Below are 23706 nucleotides of genomic sequence, written 5' to 3'. Positions count from 1 at the left end.
GGTAGGCTTAAGAAAACAATAAGACTGTTTTACATGAAACTCTCAGTCTTCACTTACCCACTAAGATTTAGTTCTGATCTTGGCAGTTCCCACAGTTTGAGCTGAAGATGTGACAAGCATCATTTGAAGGAAATTCCCTATATGTACCTTGCCATTTCTCCATCTCTTTTAAAGGGAAGAGTTCAGAATACAGCTCTAAGCAGGTAAGTAACAATGAGAAAAAATTTCAAATATTCTGCTTACATTGTGAGGCCAACCTCAGCTTTCGGTCTGTTCTCACATTCCCGGAATTGATTTGGTATCTGACATTGTTTTCTATTGATTAATTTTTGTCCATTAACTAAACTTTTCAGTTGAGAGGGAACTAATGCAAGAGTCTGCAATCTAACACCAATGGTAAACATTGTGAAGTCTGGATTTGTCATTCTGAAAGTCACTTAGCATTCCCTCTGAATGCCTAGCAGCTCTGGGCTTTGCAACTCTCCCTGTCAAAAAACACAGCGAATCTGAAACAGAAAGCAACCTGGTTTTAACTATTTCCTGTTAACATAAGTACTGTTGCAAATGTTGGTAATGAACCCCCAGACTATCCTGCTTTGGTGTTTCTTTCATATCCCCAAATGAAGAATTTCTGAACTTAAAAAAACCTCCATCCTGTTATTCTTCTATGAAAGTCAGCAAAGTAATGCTGACACTTGTAAGGCCCTAATCCTCTAGTTGCTGTAATGAGGAGACACAGGTCCCTGAATGGGAGATGCTACCCTCTGCAGTGAAGGATGCTGCCTTCCCAAACTTCCTTACCCCTTCTTTGACCAAACCTTCAGAAGAGAAGAGCAAATGCTGCAACCACCCAAGAGAAGTGGAGGTGACTAAGTGCAGGCAACCATTGCAGAAATGCAATTTGAATAGTATGTGGCTGCTAATAGTGCAAGCTACTCAGAGAAAGAAATGAAGATATCAGGAGAGTTTCGTGTATGCTAAGGCAAGAGAAATCATGCTACAGATCAGCTGCATTCTCTGGGACACTGTGCTTGCACACCAGGATATCAGATAGTCCTGTGAGGAAAGGGCTGGAGACCTACGGCAAAACTTGGGTTATCATGTTCTCTTGCTTCCCCTGCAATTCTGTTGTTTCTCTCTTGTTTCTTCATGTACAGATGCTGCAACAAATTGCATAGTTTATAAATGACAAAGGAGGCATCACAGTCTAATGGACCGGGTGAAAAAACCCAATCGATAGCAGGCAGCATTATATCCTGCATTATCTCCTTCTGATGCCCCAAGAAAAGCAAGTCACTTTTAAGCGAATGGCAGCTCCTCCTGCCTGAGAGGCTAATTTATTCCTGTCATCCCTTTTAGGCAAGAGGACAGGATAGATTTTCTTTTTCTCCTTCTGTCCCAGAAAGATATGCGCCATAGGAGAAGGGCTGCTTTTAATCACTATTGGCCAAGGCCCCAGCCTCACCTGTGCTCCTGAGGTTGCCTAATCACACAGATGTGGTAGGTACCTGACATAGCTGCATCCTCTTCTGAGACCTCTGTTGCCCTCTCTGGGGCCAACAGCAGCTGCTGATGTTGCAGACAGTCTTGGATGAACTTGCCTGTCTCCTGATAAAACTAGATATGGAATTGCCCATTGGTGTCAATAAACTCCTTGGCGCATTACCAAATGCTTCAAGTCTCATCCACGCTCAGTTATCTGAAGAGCTACCTGATACAAAGGCCCTAATTTAAGATCACAGTCAAATATCTTGACAAATGGGGGAACCCAACTTGGATGCCATCAGGAGCCCATCCAATCTTGTGCACATCAGCAGCCATCCCTACCCCTCCAAATAACACCCCCAACTTGTGGAGATGTCAGTGGAGGTGGTAAATACGGCAGGGTTTCTTCCCCCCGCTTCCCTTTTGTGTGTGTGTGTGTGTGCGTGCGTACACACATGTCCATTTTTATGTAATACAGTAACAGATTTTCCTTTATGTAAATCCCATGCTGCAGGAGGATCCAGGTGGTTTATGTTTTTATGACTTCTTTCCCTCCAAATCCCTCTGGTTTTATTGCTTCCATTTAAAAAAAGTTGTATCTTTTTTTCTCATTAGTAGAGAATTTCTTCTTTCAACTGTGAAAAGCTTTACCAGTCTTTAAACTTTTACCAAGCTTTTCTAATCTTGTTTTAAAAGATTTGATAAATTAATATTAGTAAAACCTTATAAAACTGCCAATATACACACACATTAATATAAATATTTTATATATATGTATATAAGTATATATGGGGCAAATCCTAAGTATACAATAACCTCAAAATATTTATCAGCATTCACTAAAAAGAAAACCCTGTCACAAGCAGGGACAGACTTGTTCTTACTGTGTTTTCTTATGTCAAGGTTATGGCAAAGGAGTAAATGACGAATTTTGGAATGGTGGGAAATGTTACACAGAAGGTTAAGAAATGTCTACTTCAGATGTGCATTTGAACAACAAGAGGCCTTTGTGCCATTTTTTATCTGTGGTCAGTGTGAAAACAGGCTAGGTGTTGGAATATAACAGTCTCTCACAAGGTACCTAGAGAATACACCACCAAGCTATTATCCTGAGGTTGTTTATGATCAGGATGTCTTCTTAAACAGCATGAATTAATTCCACCTGTACCACCAACCAAAGACCAACCAGCTGTCCCAGAATTCAGTCATTTCAGTCATGGAGAAGCAACTGTCACTCTGAAGGAGTCATAATTCAAGACTTGTGAATCTCACCCAGGACCTCCCACATTTAGGAAGGAAATTCATAAACTATTCACACCATTCCTGATCAAAACAGGTGATGAATCATTCAGAGAAGGAATCTTCTCTCTTTCCTTCACACACGACTGGTTCAATCACTAATACGCTGTCAGTGTTAGATTCACAACATTTATCTAAATGATGCCTAGTCTTAAACACAAATTCCCAAGAAATCTCATAGTGGAGGCAAGCCAGCCAAGCAACTATAAGCTCATCTGATCAGAGGCTGAAACTCAAAACTTCAGATAATCAGTACCCAGCCCAGAGATGGAACTGAAACAGGCCTAGAAGCGCGACATATATTCATTCTGACCATCATAAGTGGTTCTGTAGCAGTTGATAGATTGGCTACAAGATAAGCATATCTTGTAGCCAAGAGGAGGAGGTTGAAGTATGGGTCAGAATACTCTGTGCTTTCTGGAGGATAAACTACGTACAATTAAAAGGCAACTTCAAGATCCTTGTCAACTCCTCCAAAGATGAGGTGAGCTGATGAAATAGTGGCAAGTATCAGCAGTTCACAGATGACACACAGTTTCTCCTACTCACTGGCACAAACTTCTCCCATCCTTATTTCTTAATGCTTTTCTGACAACCTGTGAAGCTGATACCAGCTAATACAGATGCTGCTGATGTGCAGAGGGAGAGCTGTGCCATTGGTACAGATTTGCTGCTGGTACTCAAGAAGAGTTCCTGGGTCCTCCGTCAATGAAAATGTTCTCTCCAGTTCCTTGGGAGAGTGAAAAACCTTGCGGTTGACAATCGCCAGGGTGTTTTGATTATCTTTTGACAGAACTACAGTAATGTACTGTAGCTGGCCATAAAGTCTACTGTGCAAAAGAAAATACAACCAGAATAAGAAGTTTCACTGTGTCTCTTTAGCAACTCATACAGGGATGCTGGACATGAGTTCTGCTCCTTACACTGGCTTCCACAGCACCCGACATGAAATTTCAGGTTTTGGTCCTCATTTTCGATACTCACTGTTGTGATGCTATGTGAACTAATGCTTAACGCCATGGGCTGAAGGATGTATCTGGCAGTTTTATTCTTCTGACTGAAAGGAGTACTACATGGAAAACAGAACATTTTCTAGTCTGAGGCTATGAAAGAGTCTCTTCTAGGAACAAAAGACTATGTCTAACCTACTCATCTGCTCACCCATGTATAATTGCATTTCTCTGATGTGGCTTTCTCTAGACATACCTAGCAAGAAATCCATGTGAAGGCAAAATGCCTTCCTCCACCTCTGCCATTACCTCAAGTTTTACTAAACCCCCTTTATTCAGAGTAAACACTTCATTGTACTTGCTTTTTCTTTGGGGAGAATAAAACTAAAGAAAAAAACTGTCAAATGTTATTATTTAATGTTGCACAAAGGACATTGAGATGAGCTATGCACTAAGATGTATTTATGGTGTCCACAGCTAATGGCATATATTGCCTTTAGCATCAACAGCTGTTTCCAGGAAACAGAGAAAAAGGACAGAGGATGAGGGAGGGAGGGACAGAGGAAGAGAAAAAGAGACAAGGGAAATTGCTCTCTGGCTCTAGCCAAGTGTCAAGTGACATGGTCTCCTACACAGGTGACCTCTCTCTCCCCCACACAGGCCCACCTCACATGTGACTGTCCCACAATTACTTTTTCCATAATAGCTATATTGTTTTCACCAGGATCTGCTCAAACTCTCTACTGCTTTGTTCTTGCCTATCGTGCTATTAGTGATCACTGAAGCCTGCTTTCATCAGGTGCAAGAGCTGTCTAGCATGTGCATGTATACTTTTAGGGCGATATTTATTAGCCACTTAAACGAGTATTACTTACTATATTATCCACTAAATTTTGTTTTCCCTTAGAATAGGCCAAAAAACAATGATTAGAAAAGAGGAGGGGGGAGAAGGACTGATTCTCACACTGGTGGTAATTGTATCCCGTGAGAACTGGCTATAACAACAGCATTGGGTTTTGCAGGTACAAGCTCACAGAGTAACTGCACAGTAACAACAGAATGAGAGCAACAAAAGAGAAGTAATGCCTCAACAGCTCAGTGTGTGGAGGAGAAAAGCTGCACTTCTGAAGTGAAAGGAAAATTGCAAAGTTATAGGTTAAAGGCAGCTGAATGGCAAGTGGTAGACCCTTAGCAAGACAAAGTTTAGCCACTTAAAACATTGTACGACAATAAAACATTTCTGGATGGCACTCTGATACGGCAGTGTCAACCTAGAACAAGAACTGACAAATGGACGAACTAACTTCTTATTCCCTTGAAAGAGTAACCATTCTTTCTGCTAGCTGGGGATGAAAAGAGCACACTGAAGAGTATATAGTTTATCCTTCACAGCCATTCCTGGCACACTGGACTGCAAGTCTCTTGTCTTGGCCACCAAGCTGTCTGTTTGGGAAGGACTGTGATACTCTTCTGAATATGTTTATATTGGAAATAACTACTGTTTACCACTATCTCACAGTCTCTTCCTCAGCCACAGTTATTTGTATACAAAACTGGAGTGTTGTCCCCTCACTAGCCTTGCTACTACTGCTCACTCTGGAATCTGTTTACCTGTTTAGGTAGGTTTTATTTCCACTCAAATTCAGTTTGGTTTAAGTTTGGGCAGGTACTGGTTCATGGAAGCGCTGTAAAAGCTGCAAAAAATTCACCCCATTATGTTGTAAGTGGATCCTGATCCTCTGACCTAATTCGACTTCAAGAGAAGAAAACAGGGTTGTATTTACACTCAGGTTTTGTTTAGACGTTACATATAGTGGGTTAATACATGACTGATATATATCAACAGCATTTTACACACGAGCAGCATTTGCTAAACTCTAGCTTATTCTAACAACATCAACAGAAGTTATCTAGAAGAATCATAAAAACTTGACCTATGGAACAGCCTAACTGCTTACCATTTATTAAGCACCTCTTGAAGCTTTTAGCTTTCTATTAACACATGATGAACAGAAACTTAATGGAAAGCCCAAATAAAGCTTATTAGGCATTTGTGTTTGGTTTTGAGATCACCCATGAAGCAGTGAATAGAAATTAGCAGCAGATTAGAAAGTCAACATTTTTAACTCCTCCTCAGATAATTTATCAAAACTAACACCTTTAGAAGTAATAACAGAAAATGAAAATTGCTGGAATTAGATATGCCAAATCATTTACCAGATGCAATAATTACCATCCACTTTGATTTGAAAAGATCAGGCTGACATAAAGAAGTGAAATTATTAATAGGCTAACAATTTCATTTTCCCTTAGGACTGTAATTCATGAGATATTTAGGAAACTGATTAGTTTCATCATGATGGGTTCAAGTTAGAGCTGGCAGCAACGAAGGCAGCACATTAGAAATGGAGAAAGATGAAGAATGACCCTCACCCAATAAAGGCCTTTAGACCAGTAGATAAATGCTTTGAGTACCCAGACTATGTACCTGCTTTGCCATAACAGCACCTCATAGAAACCATGTGCTTGGGCTCAAAGGAAATTAATCTTAGCAGAAAGAAACATCTTCAGAATGTGAACTAGAAAAAGACTAAGTATTTCAGGCGTGGAAGTACAGAAAAGGCTGATTTTTGTGTTTTCAGACTATCATGTCCAGCAAAACGTACAGGAGGGATCAACACAGCAACCAAACTTTCTAGAGATAATGAGACAATGTCACTTTCTCTAGTACAGGATTGTCTGAGGAACATTGCCTTACAAAGCTTAGATATTGAGATCACTTGAGTGGCTTCCACTTACCTGTCTTCCTTCCATAGCTCCTCGCATTTCCTTGAAAGTCGAGCTAAATTCTCCAATGAAGTCATGCTTTCCATTGGAATCCCAGTCCCAAACTATGCACTGGGGAGGCAAAGGGGAAAAGAACAAAAGAACACATTTTTTCTTCAGATACAAACCAGATTTCATTGAAAAATACTACAGGAGAAATTATGATATGCACTGGGTGAAGTTTTTTTTGTCTAGAAGCAAATCACAAGACATATTAAAAACTTATTCTTGTCCAGATCAAAATAAAATGACAAGTAGAATCTCAACACAGATTGCTACTGACAGCTGTGAGGTATGGAGTTGTCTGATTAAGTAAAGTTCATGTATTTTAGACAGAAAGGATTCCTTGACTGCTTCTTTTTGCTAGGTGTAAAAATACAGGATTATTTGTATTTGTATGTTCATGCTCAAATAGTGTCCTGAATTAAGAGTAACTGACCTCATTGAAGTGCTTTACAAATATAAATTAATATTCAGAACACTAGTTGCCATGGGCAAATGTTTCCATTCTCATTTTTACAGTCAATGAAGGTGAGACAAGAGTTATAGAGGTCATTTTCTGAAATGCCTTTGAATTTAAACACATATGTGTTTGGTGCCCATATATTGGCTGTTTTCTAGTGTTGCTCAACAGTAACTATTCAAACCAACCCCCACTGGTAGTCATTCCTAAATTCACAGAATCACAAAATCACAGAATGTTAGGGATTGGAAGGGACCTCGAAAGATCACCTAGTCCAATCCCTCTGCTGGAGCAGGAACACCTAGATGAGGTTACACAGGAACATGTCCAGGTGGGTCTTGAATGTCTGCAGAGTAGGAGACTCCACAACCTCCCTGGGCAGCCTGTTCCAGTGCTCTGTCACCCTCACTGAGAAGAAGTTTCTTCTCAAATTTAAGTGGAACCTTCCGTGTTCCAGTTTGTACCCATTACCCCTTGTCCTATCATTGGTTGTTACTGAGAAGAGCCTGGCTCCATCCTTGTGACACTCACTCTTTATATATCTGTAACCATTAATGAGGTCACCCCTCAGTCTCCTCTTCTCCAAGCTAAAGAGCCCCAGCTCCCTCAGCTTTTCCTCAAAAGGGAGATGCTCCACTCCTTTCATCGTCTTCATGGCTCTGCGCTGGACTCTCTCCAGCAGTTCCCTGTCCTTCTTGAACTGAGGGGCCCAGAACTGGACACAATATTCCAGATGTGGTCTCACCAGGGCAGAGTAGAGGGGAAGGAGAACCTCTCTCGACCTACTAACCACCCCCTTTCTAATCCACCCCAGGCCATTGGCCTTCCTGGCCACAAGGGCACAGTGCTGGCTCATGGTCATCCTGCTGTCCACCAGGACCCCCAGATTGCCTAACTGCTCCCTAACCCAGTCCTCATCAACCAAGGCAAACTCCTCCATTGTCCTGCCTTCCTCTGGGGCCTCAGCGGTACGGGACTCCTCAGGACAGCTTCTAGCAGAGTAGACAGAGACAAAGAAGGCATTCAGTAACTCTGCCTTCTCTGTATCTTCTGTCACCAGGGCACCCACCTCGTTCATCAGTGGGCCTACACTGCCTCTGGTGTTAGTTTTATCTGCTACGTATTTGAAGAAGCTCTTCCTGTTGTTCTTTTTAGCAGCTTTGACACTGAGGAAGGGTGAGTGGAGGGCAGAGTGAAAGGGAGGAAGTTCCTGTATGTGTTTGTTGATAGGCTAAATTTTATACAAGAGTAATCAAACAAGAGTGGGTTTCTGGTTCTGGTAGTGGTAATGTTGCCCGAAACAAAACTAGACACAGTATTTTCATCAATAACAGCCCTGGCGAGTTCTTTATGATGAAATCTTCATACTAATCACTCTATGCTTATTATCAACTGCAATCTTTAGATGAGCTGGTAACAACAACAACAACAAAATCTAAGAAAAAATAATTTAATTTACAAAAAACCCCCTGAAACCGTTTCTGTTTCATAGACCTTGACACAGCTTAATTTTATTTTTCTGGGATTTTTTTTCTTTATGTATATTAGTTAATTTTTATTGAAATTACTTTCTAAATATTTCATGAAAAAATTGACTTCACAGATGAAGCATGACTTCAAAAGATTTTTTTCTATAATTATTGTGAAAATGATTTAAGATCCTAAAAGGAAAAAGATTTGTCACAATGTCATAGCAAAATTGATATAAATGTGAAAAAGTCTAGTTTTAGTAATGCTGGCAACATTTCAAAAATGTTTTTGAAAAAAATGGCTATTTCACAAATTAAAAAAACCCCTTTTCGTGACATTTTCCAAACATTTACTTTTCAGGTTCTGTCTTTAAACTCTATTGGAACATAAATACAAGAACAGAACCAAGGTTATCAGAGATCTCCAGGCAACAGTAGTTGGAAAAGCTCCTGTTAGGGTGCTAGCTCTTATGAAGAAGGAAAAGCTCTGAGTGCTGATTTGTGGTTAGAATTTTTACTGGAGATGAGCGAAGTTAAATTACATTTCAAATGTCCACCCAACAGGGATCCAGCTGCTTGTTTCTTTCAAGCTAGAGGTTTCCTAACTTTAGCTTTCAGAAAGCCAGATGGTACTTCAATCTTCATCTTGGCTTCATGGAAAACACAACAATTACAGTATTATCTCAGTGCCATTTGCACAATTAGAGCTAAGGGAGAAACGGGGTTCCCGCAAGCACATCCATTATGACTCCATTTTTTTTTTTCAGAGTTTCACATATGGCCATAGAAATTAATTGTTACTCTCTGAAAAACATGTTGTACAAAGTAATGGTTCTGCATTTCAGCTGTATCTGAAAAGTATTTATGAAATATATAAATACTGGAGTCCTGAAGTTTTTACAAAACCTCAGACAGATGAAATAAGCAGGGAAGGATCTTTGAAAATAATCCAGAATCAGGTAAAGACCAGAGGTGACAATCAAAGAATTATTGCCCCATGAAAGACTTTAAAGTTGTGCGCTTCCGCCCTCCCCCCCCTTTTTTTTTAAGATGGCTCTATGTGCTTTTCAAATTAAATCCTCCATAAATCATCTTTTATCCTCAAGCAAACCTTAATCCTTTCTTTGGGTCTATACTCTTACAGGTTGCTTAAGCAGATGATTAACAGTATACCTACACTCTATTAAGTCTCATTAATTTAAGGACGCTTTCCATATGCTTTATTTTAAACACTGGTAAATCAGTGTTCAGATTACTGATGAAAGAATTCAGTTTCTTACCTAGTGGTCACAAGCTCAAATGCAGGGAATAAAAACTTGTGTCTAACGCTGCATAGTGATGGAATAGCACTGACTGTAATGATGAAGAACATCTTCCACCTGTGCATGGTCCTTCCTCCCTCCTCAAAATACCTGCTGACTGCTAGGGGAGGGAACATTGCTTCAAGCCTTCTCAAGGAAAGGTGCTATGCCTGACAGAGCTAACCAGTAGATTCAGTTAAGAAGACATTGGTGGATCCCTTCTAGGTATCCACATCTTCATTCCTTCAGCTTGTCTTGTAAATGCCACAAAAGATTTCCTTTCAGGTTGAAATTTAACTTTTCACTGGAGAAAGGAGAGAGAAAGGTCCGTTTTGAAAAGAAAAAGATGTCTCAGGTTGATGCAGACACATTTTTTCCCTGGTTTAACTTCTGCTCAGTTTTTTCACCACGTGTAGATTTTGACAACATTCTCAATAGAAATGGAACTTCTGAGCAGCATGTAAGAAAAATTGCATTTGCACTGGAGCTACAACAGTACAGGCTTCTTTGGCTGAATTTCCTAATGCTTCCCAGAGGCTGACAGTGAGATTAATCTTGCTATCTCTGTGTAAGCAAAAATAATAACTTGCACAATTTCTGATTTTAATTATATTTCACAAAAAATAGAATCTGGACCATCCTCCAGCTCCAGCCAATACTGATGTTCTGTGATGTGATGATGTCTAGATAAGAAATTAACCAATTTATCTGTCCAGTGTCTCCCATGGAGTGAGGCACTTTTCATGTTTGATAATTCAACAGCAAAAATTAATTCTTTCCTAATATCCAGATGACATGATACAAACACAAACATTATTTTTTAAAAAGTTTAAAATTTCCATGATCTGACTTAAGACAAGAAAGTGGTGTTCCAAGTCTCATTATGAGAGTCAGACTGTGTTTTCGCTGACCACATTTTTGGCTAATTGTCATAAATTTTTTTTCCATGCTGACCAGCCATTCTAGCCTTAACCACAAGAACTACTTAAGAGAAAAGACTGACTACTGTAAGTATGTGTTTGTGTGTGGGTGTCTATAGGTACAGAGATGATTTTCCCTATACACCTTGAGGGAAATGCTTCAAGTAGATTTTCCCATTAGGTTGTCACAATGAGAAAACTACTATATCCAGCATCTTTGGGCAGGCGTAATGGAGTGACTTGTGACTCAACCTTCCGATTTACGAACCAGCCAAAAGTCTGCTTCTACGGTTAGTTTCTAAAAGACCGGCAGTGAGTCTCATGACTAAATCCTATCTGGAGGTGGCTGACAGACAGACCATGGAAATGTACTTACTGAAAATCATGCATTTAAGTTTCTCTCAGCTGCAGACACTGCAGCAGGCACAAAGCCAGCAAAAAGTAGAAAATTCCCAGTCTTTACAGCCTGAGTTTCTCCAGTTCTGCTTATGCTCAAAGTGCAATTATGAGAAGTTAGTATGGCTTGTGCAGGTACTACCTTGCCACCTAGCTGGAGATGTACAGCATTGGACAGCCCTCCTGGCAATGCAAAAGATTACTTAACTTAAAACACGTCACTAACTTGCAATAAAAAGACACCAGCTTGGGTGGGAGAGAAGACCAAATCCTTGGTCCACTCTCTAGCTGCTCCGTGCTAGCAGAAAAGCCCAACAGCCACAACAGCCCAACAGCTTGAGCAGCCAGAGTAGGCCACTGAATAGGAGGCTCCTCAGTCTGATCTGGCTCTGATGCAGATGAGATCCTAGTTCATACATTGTGTTAAAAAGGAGATTCCTCTGTGTGTTGTTACTTCAGTAACTATCCTCTGACACTCAATAAGGAGTAGAAGGGATACCTTTCAAGGAATTGTCTTTGTCCATTAAATGCCTGTAGTCCCTAGGTAGGTTTTAGGGCAATAGCACTAAACAAGGCTGGTTTAAGTTCTGAACAGAAATAATCTTGGGTGGTTTTTCCTTGAGTTTCTGTGAAACAAGGTATCTTGTGGCTAGGTAAGAAGGAGAATGCTTATCACAGAATCACAGAATGGTTGGGGTTGGAAGGGACCTCTGGAGATCATCTAGTCCAACCCACCTGCTAAAGCAGGTTCACCCAGAGCAGATCACACAGGAATGTGTCCAGGAGGGTTTTGAATGTCTCCAGGGAAGGACACTCCACAGCCTCTCTGGGCAGCCTGTTCCAGTGCTCTGGCACCCTCAAAGTAAACAACTTTCTCCTCTTATTCAGATGGAACCTCCCATGTTTCAGTCTTCCCCATTGTCCCTCATCCTACTGTTGGACACCACTGAAAGGAGTCTGGTCCCACCTTCTTGACACCCAACCTTGAGATATTTATAAACATTGATGAGAACCCCTCTCAGCCTTTTCTTCTACAGGCTGAACAGACTCAGCTCTCTCTCTTCATAAGAAAGGTGCTCTAGACCCCAATCATCTTTGTTGTTCTCCAGTGGACTCCTTCCAGTAATTCCTCATCCTTCTTAAACTGGGGATCCCAGAACTGGACACAGTACTCCAGATGCAGCCTCATTAGGGCAGACTAGAAGGGGAGGACAACCTCCCTCGACCTGCTGGTCGCACTCTAATGCACCCCAGGACACCGTTGGCCTTCTTGCCACAAGGGCACATTGCTGGCTCATGGTCAACCTGTTGTTCACCAGAACTCCCAGGTCCTTCTCTGCAATGCTGCTTTCCAGAAGGTCAACCCTAAACCTGTACTGGTGCCTGGGGTTATTTCTCCCTAGGTGCGGGATCCTACACTTGCATTTGTTGACCTTCAGCAGGTTCCCCTCTGCCCAGTCCTCCAGCCTGTCCAGATCTCACTGAACGGCAGCACAGCCTTCTGCTGTAATCAACCACTCCTCCCAGTTTTGTATCATGAGTAAACTTGCTGAGGGCACAATCTGTCCCTTCATCTAGGTCATTGATGAACAGGTTAAACAAGACTGGACGCAGTAGTGACCCCTGCAGAACACCACTAGCTACAGACCTCCAACTAGATTCTGCATTGTTATTATTAAACTCATTTATTTAATTTAAAGTCCACTATTTTTGGACTTGAATATAATAAATTACAGCCCAGTCAGTTATAAAGTTTTTACCACTCAACTCTAAACTAAAATAACACCACAATAATTTTTAGGTAAGAGTTTATGTGACATTTACTATCTCTCAAAGAAACAAATTCTTGAGGCAAATGTCAGTGACTTGTTCTACTTCTAGAATCACTCCAAGCTACAGGAGGCATGAGGTGGCAAAAGACTACAAACAGAAACTCTTATTTGGTTCATTCTCTAGGATCAGTGACAACATTAAAAAAAAAAAAGAAAAGAAAAAAAAGAAGAAAGGCTCCCAAAAGCCAAACAGAGAAGGTGAAAAAAAAACTCAGGCAAAAATTTACTTGATCATCAAAGTGATTTTTCTGGAACAGTCTGTCTCTCATAAGGGTTATTATTACTTAATGATGAAATAAACCTCCTGCTGTACCTCCCTGAAGTATATGTACCCCACTTGGAATACTTCAAAGAAGGTATTTTTATAGGAAGGCCTGTATCCACTACCTACCCATTATCCCCACTTGGGTGTGAGAAAAGCTATGCAAAACCTTCAGTACAAAAGCTAAACCACTTCAAGTTATCCTGTTTCTATAGTCATGATGTTCCAAGGCCAAATTCTACCTTATACACATCACAACCCTGGGTTATATGCTGGAGAACAGCTGTATGGAAATTTGGTCTTTCCTACTGTATATGCAAGTCTTCACTCTGGGTTTTTTTTTGTGTGTGTGTGCTTTTTTTTTTTGTTTTGTTTTGTTTTGTTTTTTCACTAAGCTGGTCATCACAGTTTTCTCTTTTCAGCAGTTGTACTTCTCCAAAAATTTTAAATAAAATTTTTAAGGCTGATTTTCAGATTTCTTCTGAAGCTGGGCTCCAGTGAGAAATCGCCAAAATGAAGCAATGTTTCTTGCAAGCCTCTCACTGGCTGAAGTAAAGCCTTCTTCAGAAAGCTGTAGGTAATATACTTGAATCTTTTCCTCTGAGAAAGATTACCTCAATTTTTCAAACTAGACAACTCAAAAAAACCTGGACTAATAGGGGAAAAAGAGCTCATAACCTACACTATTAGGCTATGTGCAGCCTCTGTGAAGTCAACCTAGAAACAACTTTGAAAGTTTTTTCTTGACTACAGAGCCTTATTCCTTTTGAAGACAGCATCTTCTGTTCTGCCAAATTTGGCTGGACTGATGCTCATCTGTCCACCAGCACAGCTGAGTTTACTCCATAAGCATCAGGTGAAGTCCTGGGTCCCTTGCAGGCAATGAGATTTTTCCTATTCTCTTCAACAACCGCCAGGATTTCCTTAATACCTTTGTGCCTCCCACACATAGATGGTGGTAATTGATGTGTTAAAGATGACAGGGTTGTACTGGGTTCAGATCCTTTGCCTGTTGAAGGAGTCTTGAGACAGATATTCATTGACAGCTTCCTCTTGGTTAATGGCAAGTGATTCATCATTCCCTTTGACGTGCTGCAGTAAGTGTAGCACCCAAGACAGCCAAATCAGAAAGAAAATAATTTCCCTGTGGATCTCAACGCATCGGAAGTTTGGTTTTAAATTTATCTGCCTGAGTGAGAAAAATAGTGAAGGGAAGGAGAATTCTTATTTTTCTACAAAAAATTGGCAGGTCCTCTTATTCAAGATCAGAGTGAGTGAGTCATATTTTATTGATGGCTGTCATACAACATCAGCCTGAGCCTATTTCACTTCTTGACAAATGAAAACAGGGACCGTTTAGAGAACCATCATCACCAAGCCAGTCTCTCTACACCAACACTGGAGATTTGAGCACATCAGTAGTGGCTCAGGAATGATGGGAAGCCCCACAGCTGGATGTTGCCCCTTCTTGACAGCTCACAGCACATACGAACCCTCAGGGTCATTTCAAACCCAATTACTTAAAACCATAGCTTGTTGATTACTCTTATTTGTATTACAAGGGTGCCTAGGAGCCTCAGACACAGATCTTTCACTCTCTTCAGTGCTGACAAAGAAACCCCAAAGATATTCCTCTGAAAGAGATAAACATGCTATAATGAGTGACATAAGGATTTTCAATGACTCTGTAGGTTTTGATGGTGACATCATAAACAAGCTTCTACTCTGTAGTCACAGGTTTATGCAACATAATCCTCAGTACATATACAAGAAAAGGTGCAGTTACTAATCAGGTTCAGCATGGATGTGAATGCACACTTTCATTTGTGCACTGGCCTAAAATAGAGATCTGTGTAGTTGCAACGCATGCCTTTGAATTTTTTAGCAAATGCACTTTCTTTATATTAAGGGCAAAGAACTCTATGTTAATGACAACATTGTTTTTTCTCATCCAAAACACCCTTAGCAACTTAAAATGCAACACAGAAATAAGACACTTTTTCAGTATCCTGCTTGTGTTCATGAAGACCTAGTTGTCCACCAAATAAGTGAGCAGGCTGGGGCATTTTTAAAGCAAATATGAAATTGTGACTTCCCATGTGAATCCATGAGATTCCAGTTTTTGAGATTATGTCTTATACAGCAAAATGTTAACAGCAAAAACTTCTGTAAATACTGCCCTAAGGCTCCTTCGGTGCTTCATCAGAGATATTATCAACCAAAAACCAGGTAGTTTTCTCAATGAGTATCCTTCCTTTTAGTTCACAGTCTGTTCTACCCCTATGCTAAAGAACATGTCTTTCAAAACCAGTGTACTGACCCAGTAGTGACTCTCTAATTAACAGCATGTACCTGAAATTTGTGCTTATCTAACAAACAAACAGTTCCCTGTGTACCAAAAAAAGGCATCACTCACCGGCAGGCCTCTCTGATGTACCTACTGGAGAAGCTGCAGGCAGAGCAGTGAAATTTATCGTAATTCATGGGTGCATATCAAAAAGCTCTCAGACAAAACAACACTCTACCCAGTTCCCGCTGTTTACTCTCAGTTCCTAAAAAAGCTCAAGTTGGCTTCATCTTGCACGCTGAAAGTAACAGATAAAAATCAACCATTGCCTTGTATCTCGGGCAGGAAATGAAGATGATGATACTTGGCAGAAAGAGTACAAAATGCTTTTCTTCACCAGAGCAGCATGAATCTGTCCCCAAACAACACTTGTAATTGTGTTGAGAGTTACTGATGACACTGTTCTTTCTATTGTCAATCAGTGCGGGAGTTAATTTCACATCTCTTGGATATAATTCCAAAAGAATGACCTGGGAAACAGCATTGGGCTTAATGGCCCTGACACAGTCACTGTCTTCGGTGGATGATATCACAGCATAAACATCAGTAGAGATAGATATTCCCTGCTACAGGTAATTTATAAAATTAAGACCGGTAGTGGTTTCAAACATGGAAAGTTTTTCAGTATAGAGTAGACAAGAAAACGATTAAGAAAACTGAAGCAATTCTAAATGCTTATTACAACAATATTCTAAACCATGTTTCCTAAGGAAAATGAAGGGATGAAATAATTAGATTTCTAGATTAAGTAGAGAGACAGTGCACAGAACACTATAACTGAAATGGCTAAAGTAACATTAGAGATCAAGGTTAAAGGTTAAACCTAAGCTTATCTTAAGTGTAAAGGTCTGAAAATAAAGGCCACAATTCTTTGTCCCATATTCACACATCAGATTTTTTAAATCCATCCTTGTGAAACCTCTACTGAACATCTTGCACTTGATATAGCAGTCATCAGTGGGTGTAAGTGGTCTAATTTCTCTGGCTTTGTTTATTTGTTTGTTTGGTTTTTGTTTTCTTCTGAGCTTCAGTTAGTGGCTTCACACAGACACACTGTTGCTTCGGGAGGAACTCTCCATATGTCTCCTCTTGATTACTGCACAGGTTACATTTTTAAAAACAAAACCTCCAGCCTCTTTCAGCACTGCTTTTAAGTTAGTTTTCTGGCCAGAGTCTTATTTTATCTCCTGTATTGCATTTAGTGTTGAATTCATCTCCAGCATGGACACTGAAAGCAGCTGTATGAAGAATCTAAAGCCCTGCACTGCTCGCGGCAATGTATCATCAAAGATTTCCAGTAAGAGTTAAATTAAGATCACACCATGGTGTCTGGTCCTTTCAAAAAAGATTACATATCAGCTAAATAGCAGGTATTTTCCTGTTTCATGGAAGCTCATGAACAAGCTAAAACTGCGAAACAGTAAAGCAGTTACATCGTTGATATATATCACATTTTTTACACATTTTTATGTAACTGCTCAGATATATATATATATGTATATGTACAGTAACTCAGTTTCTGCTTTTTCTTCTCGTATTTGGTAGAAAATAAGCCTGTAACAGATTACATTAACTGCCCATCTAGATCTATACCGTCTTCCTTTCCTATTTGCATTCCCCTTATATTCATTCAAATATCTAATAAATGTTCTCCCTAATTATGATTTCTCAATAACTGCTCTATATTTTCTGGGCTTATCTCTTTCTGTAACAACGGATGTGACACTTTGTATGAGCAAACATGCTGTATTGTGAAGTGGAAACCTGAGGGTGAGCTCACTGGGAGAACTGGCACACAAACATGGAGCTCCTGTGTTTGCCAGTCAGGCCTGTTTCCAGCATCTCTTGAAAACCAGGAAGGAACAGGCTGGAAACCCAAGGTGTCCAGCAATACAGTTACCCTAAATGACTAGAAAACCTGAAGGTACGGGCATATATGGATGGGTTGAACACAGTAGCCTCTTCTCAAAGAACATTTTTTAAAGATAGGGGCATGGAAAAGAGAAAAACTGTGGCAGAAAATATGCTGAGGAAAGCAGTATCACTGAGGTTTCCACATGGGTGAAACAAGCTAGAAACCAGATGAAAACCTAAGCCTCATCAGGTAACTGAGTGTTTTCACTACAGCATCTAGTGAGTATCTAGTGAGTATTCTTCCCCTATGGAGAAGATGAGATGCTGGGTAATACACACATTTTATAATGTAGCATATTACAATTCTATATTGATGTTAAGAATATAGAAGAGATTTATAAAATACAGTATACATAGTAACATACATAGTGTCACATGTACTACATAATATATAGAGAGTTCAAATCAACAATTAAAATAATATATTAATTTTGCTTTATAGGAATCCTTCCCTGCTTCTTGAGCAAGGAAAACTGATCTTGTATAAACACTGACTCATAAGGAAACTTAGCTACATATGTTGGAACCAAAAGAAGGAATCTGACAGCTTTCTCTGAGTGTAACAATATTTCTAAGAGACAAATAGTCTGCTGCACACAAGAACGCTCTAGAAAGTAGCTGCCTTAAAGCACTATTGTGACATTTTTTGTCAAATATGCAAAGCAAAGCATGTGGAAACAGTAATTTATTTGATTAATTTTGTCTTCCTCCCTCTTTTGAACCATCTATGAACAGATGATGAGTTTTGTGAAGTGATATACTTATTTTGAACACTTTCTATGCTTTTGGTATTCCTCTCTTGTGAGCAATTTATGTGACTAAGTGAAGGTTCGAAGTTTGGTACTAAACAACCTCAACAAAATTCTGACATATTCAGAGCACCGCAAAATTAAGAGCCTAGAGTGCCCAGAATCAGTGGTGAGAATCCCAAGATTAAGATTTTCAAGAAGGAAATATGCATTTGAATTCTGCCTCTTGGCATGTTTTCTGGTGACAATAAAAGGTAGTGTTGTTTAGTATCAAGCTTTTCTTTGGGATTTCTCTATTTCTATTGAACTATCACATTTTTAGCAGCTACTTGGCAGTTCTGAAAAGAATCCTGTATCCAACCACCTTTTCTCCTTGAAAATAAGCAAATAAAGACTAACATCAGATGAAGAAACCAACACATGGCTATCATCAGTGGCGTATGAATGAGATGGCAGAGATACCCCTTCACCTCCTCCCAAAGAGCCAAGATTTTGACAAAAGTTCCTAGTGAAGACAAACACTTTGAGCTGGACCTGACACTATTTGAGTGTAGCCTGAGGGAACAGGGTTACAGGGTGGGTTTTCCAGTACAGGGACCACCCTCCTGATTCAGAATGGGGTCAAAACTTGCTGCTGCAACTCCAAGTGCTGCTGCTGCATCTGAAATGTGCCAAAATACCTCTTCAAAGGACAGGAGAACTGTCCCTGTTTACTGGCCTGATTCCAGCACAAGCAATTAAATTTTACCATCTCAACAGCTCCTGCAGTTCCAACTGGAACAGAATTATTTGCTGCTTCCTTCCCTGAACTGTCGCAGAGTGTTTCTGCGTCCTCTTGAGGAGTTGCAGCAGCTCGCCCCAGAGGTGGCTGCCTGACAGCAGTGGATGAAGCCTTGGCCTTGCTCACCTCCAAGATCTTGCAGTTACTGTGCTGAAAGAAACTGAGAGCCAAGACCTTCACTTCTTATTGTTCCACCATCATCTCTCACCAGCTGAAGAAAATCTAGGTCTAGCTCCTTTTTGTTATTGAAGATGACTAAGTTGTGAAGAGCAACTTCAAATACTCACACTTCCATGTTAAAACAGCCTAGAAGAATAGAATGAAAACCTTTGTACACATCTGCCCATTTTCTGTTTCCTTCTCTGCACTTCAAATCAGTTACCGGCGTTTACAGGGGCGATGAGAATAAATAAAAGAAAATGGCTGATTGCCTGTGAACTTTCTGTAAAAATAAACCCCACACATTTCAGTATGCCTGCTCTCAAGTTAAAACTACCCACTAACGCACCCCAGACTGAAGAATACTGCAAAGTAGAATGGGAGAAAAATAGTATGATTACCATGCTGGAGTATTTTATAGGCTATAAAACTAGCAGTTTCCAAAAAAAATCAATGATGTCTGTTAGTGGTGGGTTTAGCAGAGGGCTCAGGTGATTTGAGAACAAAAAGAAATGCAGCGGTTTGGAAAAATGAGAACTTCAGTAAAGGGTGTAGCTAGTACTCTAAAAACCAGACTTTCAAAAGGTGAGCTCTGTGTTTGTACTTCACATAGATGGTACAAAGTAACAGTGCACAGATATCCAAGTACTTTCTCTGAATATGCAATCAGGTACTTAGATTGCATAAGTGACCAAAATTATGCCACAAATAAATGGAGGTGAATAAAAAGAGGTCTGGTTGAAACTGAGCTGATAATTCATTCTCTCATGTCAACATTTTGTCAGATTAATGTGCAATTTCCTTTGTATTCAGGAAAAATGATATAGGTGTGGACATTCTTTCATTACTCTGCTAGGTGAATTATGAAACTATCATTAAAGTAATTACCAATGGAAGAAGAAGGAGAATCAAACATCTAATTAAATGTAATTATAACCCCCTTTTCCTCCTAATGTGGTTGATTTCTCTCACTATTATTAAATAAGGACACTTAAGTAAAACACGTGCCTATATCAATAAGCCAGCTATTAAACAATGATCACATTTCAGTAATAGACAGGTAACACAGAGAAGAATACTCAGGCAGAATAAAGTGACTGTTCTAACTGATCAGCAGATATTCTCTGAAGACTACCCACATAAAAAAAAAGTAATGAAAAAAATCCAAGCCATAGATACCAACTCCATCCTGTTAAATAACTGCAACTGGAACTAACTGAATTTTTCAATAGCTTCTCTATTTCATCATGTTCCTTCTCCCAGTTTCCCAAATCATGTGGCACCTTTGCACATTGGCTCTATATAGCCCACCGCTTTTTAGAGATATATTTTCATACCTTTCTGTAAAGCACAAACGGCCTGTACAACTTTGAAAAAGAGACGGAAGAATAAGCACTAGAAAACGTGCCAAAATCCACATAATAAAAGTAACAACAATAATGAACTCATAGCAGAATACTCATTAGTTGTTTATTCTTTGGCACTAGGATACAGGCTTCCCTATTAAAAAAACAGAAGGGAAAACCTGACTGGACATATGAGAAAGACAAAAGAAAAACATTAATCAGTTAGTTGTTCTGATTTTATTCTGGTAATAAAAAGAAAAAAACATCTCTTTGATTCAAACACAGTTTACAGGGTACAGGCTTCCCTTACTTGTGATGTCTACACAGGACTGACATTTGCAATGAAGTGTTTCAGCAGGTCTCAGCACACTTAGTATCATAGAGAGCTACAGACAATCACGTTACTGAGCTATATTGGATGCCCTGACAAATCAACAGTGCAAAGATTTTAGTTTCATCGACTTCATTTTCAAGGAAAATAGTGAGAAATTTAAGATCTCATTATGGTAACAGAAATAAAGCAGCTCTTCGTAAAATTCAGTGACTTCTACAAATGACTAATTATCATTATCCATCCCTTACTATGTTCAATACTTTTATTACTGTGAACCACATTATCCAAAACCACTTGTATAAAGGCTCTGGACTGCAGGTGGCACCATTATGTCATTATAAAAAGGAAACAACATTATTCCTGAGACAAGTAGGCAGCACAGAGGAGTCTAACCTACTTAGTGAATACTCTATGAATATAAAGTATGCAATCTAATACGAGTCATATATAGGAAAAACAATTCTCTCTGAGGCAAAGATCAGGAGGTATCATGTGATGCAAACTGTCCACATTAGCTGAAGTAAATGCAGCTGTATCAGTTACACCAGCTGAGAATGCCCCATTGACCTTCAATGGCCTTTGGACAGGGGTCTCAGAAGGAACAACTGATAAAAAAATTTGGCAAGCATAAGAGTGCGAGGTTTCTGTCTTTAAAACAGCTGGTCAGGAGTAAAGCAGGTGCTACAGTGCAGCTGATTCTGCTGTGGATTGTGACAAAACGAAGACCAGACATAATGATGAAAAAATCAAGCTGTGACATTTTCAGTAATGTCACTAAGTGACAACATTGCTTACAAAGTACTGATGAAATTGTAGAAATATTATATTCATGTTTTACAAAATGAGCAAGCATTGTACCAGGAACCCATCTTGTACACACCTACCATCCTCCCAAAAGCTGATTCTATCTGTACGTACAGGTAATGAAAAGTTTGTGATGAAACTGCCAGGAACAGCACTGCTGGCTTCTCAGAGCTACTTGGAAAAAGAGGGAACTCTAACACTGCACACTTTGTTTTGTGAGATGATGTATATGAAACATACGTGACCCCTGTGCCTAAATCTATTTCATCATGTTCCTTCTCCCAGTTCCCCAAACCATATAGCACGTTTGCACATTGGCTCTGTGCAGTTCACTACGTTTTTAGAGATATATTCATACCTTTTTTTCGTACCGTTCTGTAAAGCACAAATGTACTGTATCTTTAACAACTGTGACTACCACTCCATGTAGCACTCTAACCGTAGAAGCTCTGCAGTCAGCACAGACTTTTTTCCACCTTTCACTTGCGTACAGAGAAATATTTCCAATTTGTGATGACTCTGCTGTGTACAGAAACACTGATTCCTGGGAGACTGCTGTGGAGCACTCACAAGAGGGATCTCTTGCTAGCAAGGGGGCCAGCAGGCAAGGTGTACAGAACACAAAAGCATTTGCTTCCAGTAGGCGTGCACCAGTGATTAGCTTCACCGTCTTTTAGGTTTCTGCAGTATCATCGGGAGGAGTTGTGTAAGTCAGTCAAAGCTGTCCATCTCCCTGTAAGCTAGCCTCCACCTACCAGTGTAATTAATTATGCCAAAGCTATATGAACTGTCCCCGGGAGATGTCTTTTTGATATAGGAGAAATATTGTTGCTTAGCAGTCAGTCAGTTAACAGCCAAGATAATAAGGTGAGGTCAAGTAGTCAGTGGGGACTCAAAAGTGGAAAGATGAAATCCAGGGTAGAATCTCTCATGAAATATAAAGAGAAATAGATAAATAAGCTTTTATATGAATGGGCCCGAGAGTATTCCAGATAAGCTAACATCATATAGGATAGAAATGTCTTTAATACTTGTCATATCCTTTGCTTTCTGACTGTCCATATAGTAGTGCTTAATTTCAGTAGTCTATAAAGTGCTGCCACGTTCCTTAATGGAGATTCAAATCACTGAAAAAGGATCTTGGACTGGAAGTGGATTGCTCCTTTTGAAGTCATAATTTCATTTCATCATTGTATTGTGCAAGTACGAGCTGAAATAAACCATGAAATTCACAGAAAGAAAGTCAACTCGTTGCACATAATTAAATCCTCACTCTCTTACTGCTGCATATAGTTGGAAAATGTATGTACAACATGCTTCATACTCTGAAATGACCTGTATGTACCTAAGCACAAGATGCAGCATTTGGAGCTCCTAGAATAATTCGGGGCCAGGAATTAATTTCTGTGCATATTTTTCCTCGTCTATTAAAAGGAGGTAAGAATAACCAAGTACAAATATGCTAATGAAGAGGTCTCCAAGAAGGAGCTGTTGCTCCTTTTAAAGGGAACAGCTTTTATTAAGCATTGTTGGCTCCTCATGCCATAGTCTAATTCCTTTGCTTAGTGACCAGCCTGGCTATCTTGTTTACCTCTAAGGTCCTGCCTGATACACCTATCCTTGATAACATTTGCAAATATTTTTTTTTTTTTCTAACAAGAGAATGGGGGAAAGGTTTTCATCTCTCTGGAGGACATTCAGGATTTCAGAAGCTTCCCGCTTTCCTTCTGTATCAGGATAAACCTGAGGCTGTCCACATTTCTCTTAGGGACTGAGGGATGGAACAGAGAAGAGCGTTTCTGCCCTGTGGGTAGGGCACCTTTTGCTTTGAGTTTCTGCTCCACTATTCTCCTCACTTTATCCACCAAGATAGGAGCTATTCTAGGCTTCTGCTGGGTGCCTCTCTCTTACTCTTCTCTGTTGGAGCTGCTTTGCTTTGCATAAATCTTTAAATATTTATTAAGGCAAGGTTTTGAACCTGAGTTTCCCACATCAAAGGCAAGAGTTTAAACATCAGATGATAGCATCAGCCTTTCTCTTGTTCACTCCCCTCAGTCCAATTATACAAT

General features: G+C 39.8%; 1 protein-coding gene across 1 annotated transcript in view; it reads right to left on the bottom strand.

Annotated features, from left to right (window-relative positions):
- The window catches only part of CPNE4 (copine 4), a gene marked incomplete at both ends in the record, with an annotated part of 195749 nt that overhangs the window by 49275 nt on the left and 122768 nt on the right, over nucleotides 1-23706 (bottom strand). Inside the window, one exon of the mRNA XM_080338586.1 lies at nucleotides 6534-6632. Coding sequence (XP_080194712.1) covers nucleotides 6534-6632 — 99 coding nt within the window. The remainder of the gene's footprint in view (nucleotides 1-6533; nucleotides 6633-23706) is intronic.

The sequence above is a fragment of the Nesoenas mayeri genome (assembly GCF_963082525.1).
Source record: "Nesoenas mayeri genome assembly, chromosome: 2".
NCBI classification, from domain to species: domain Eukaryota; kingdom Metazoa; phylum Chordata; class Aves; order Columbiformes; family Columbidae; genus Nesoenas; species Nesoenas mayeri.
The sequence above is the reverse complement of the archived record's forward strand: the minus strand, read 5'-3'. Positions and strand labels throughout refer to the sequence as shown.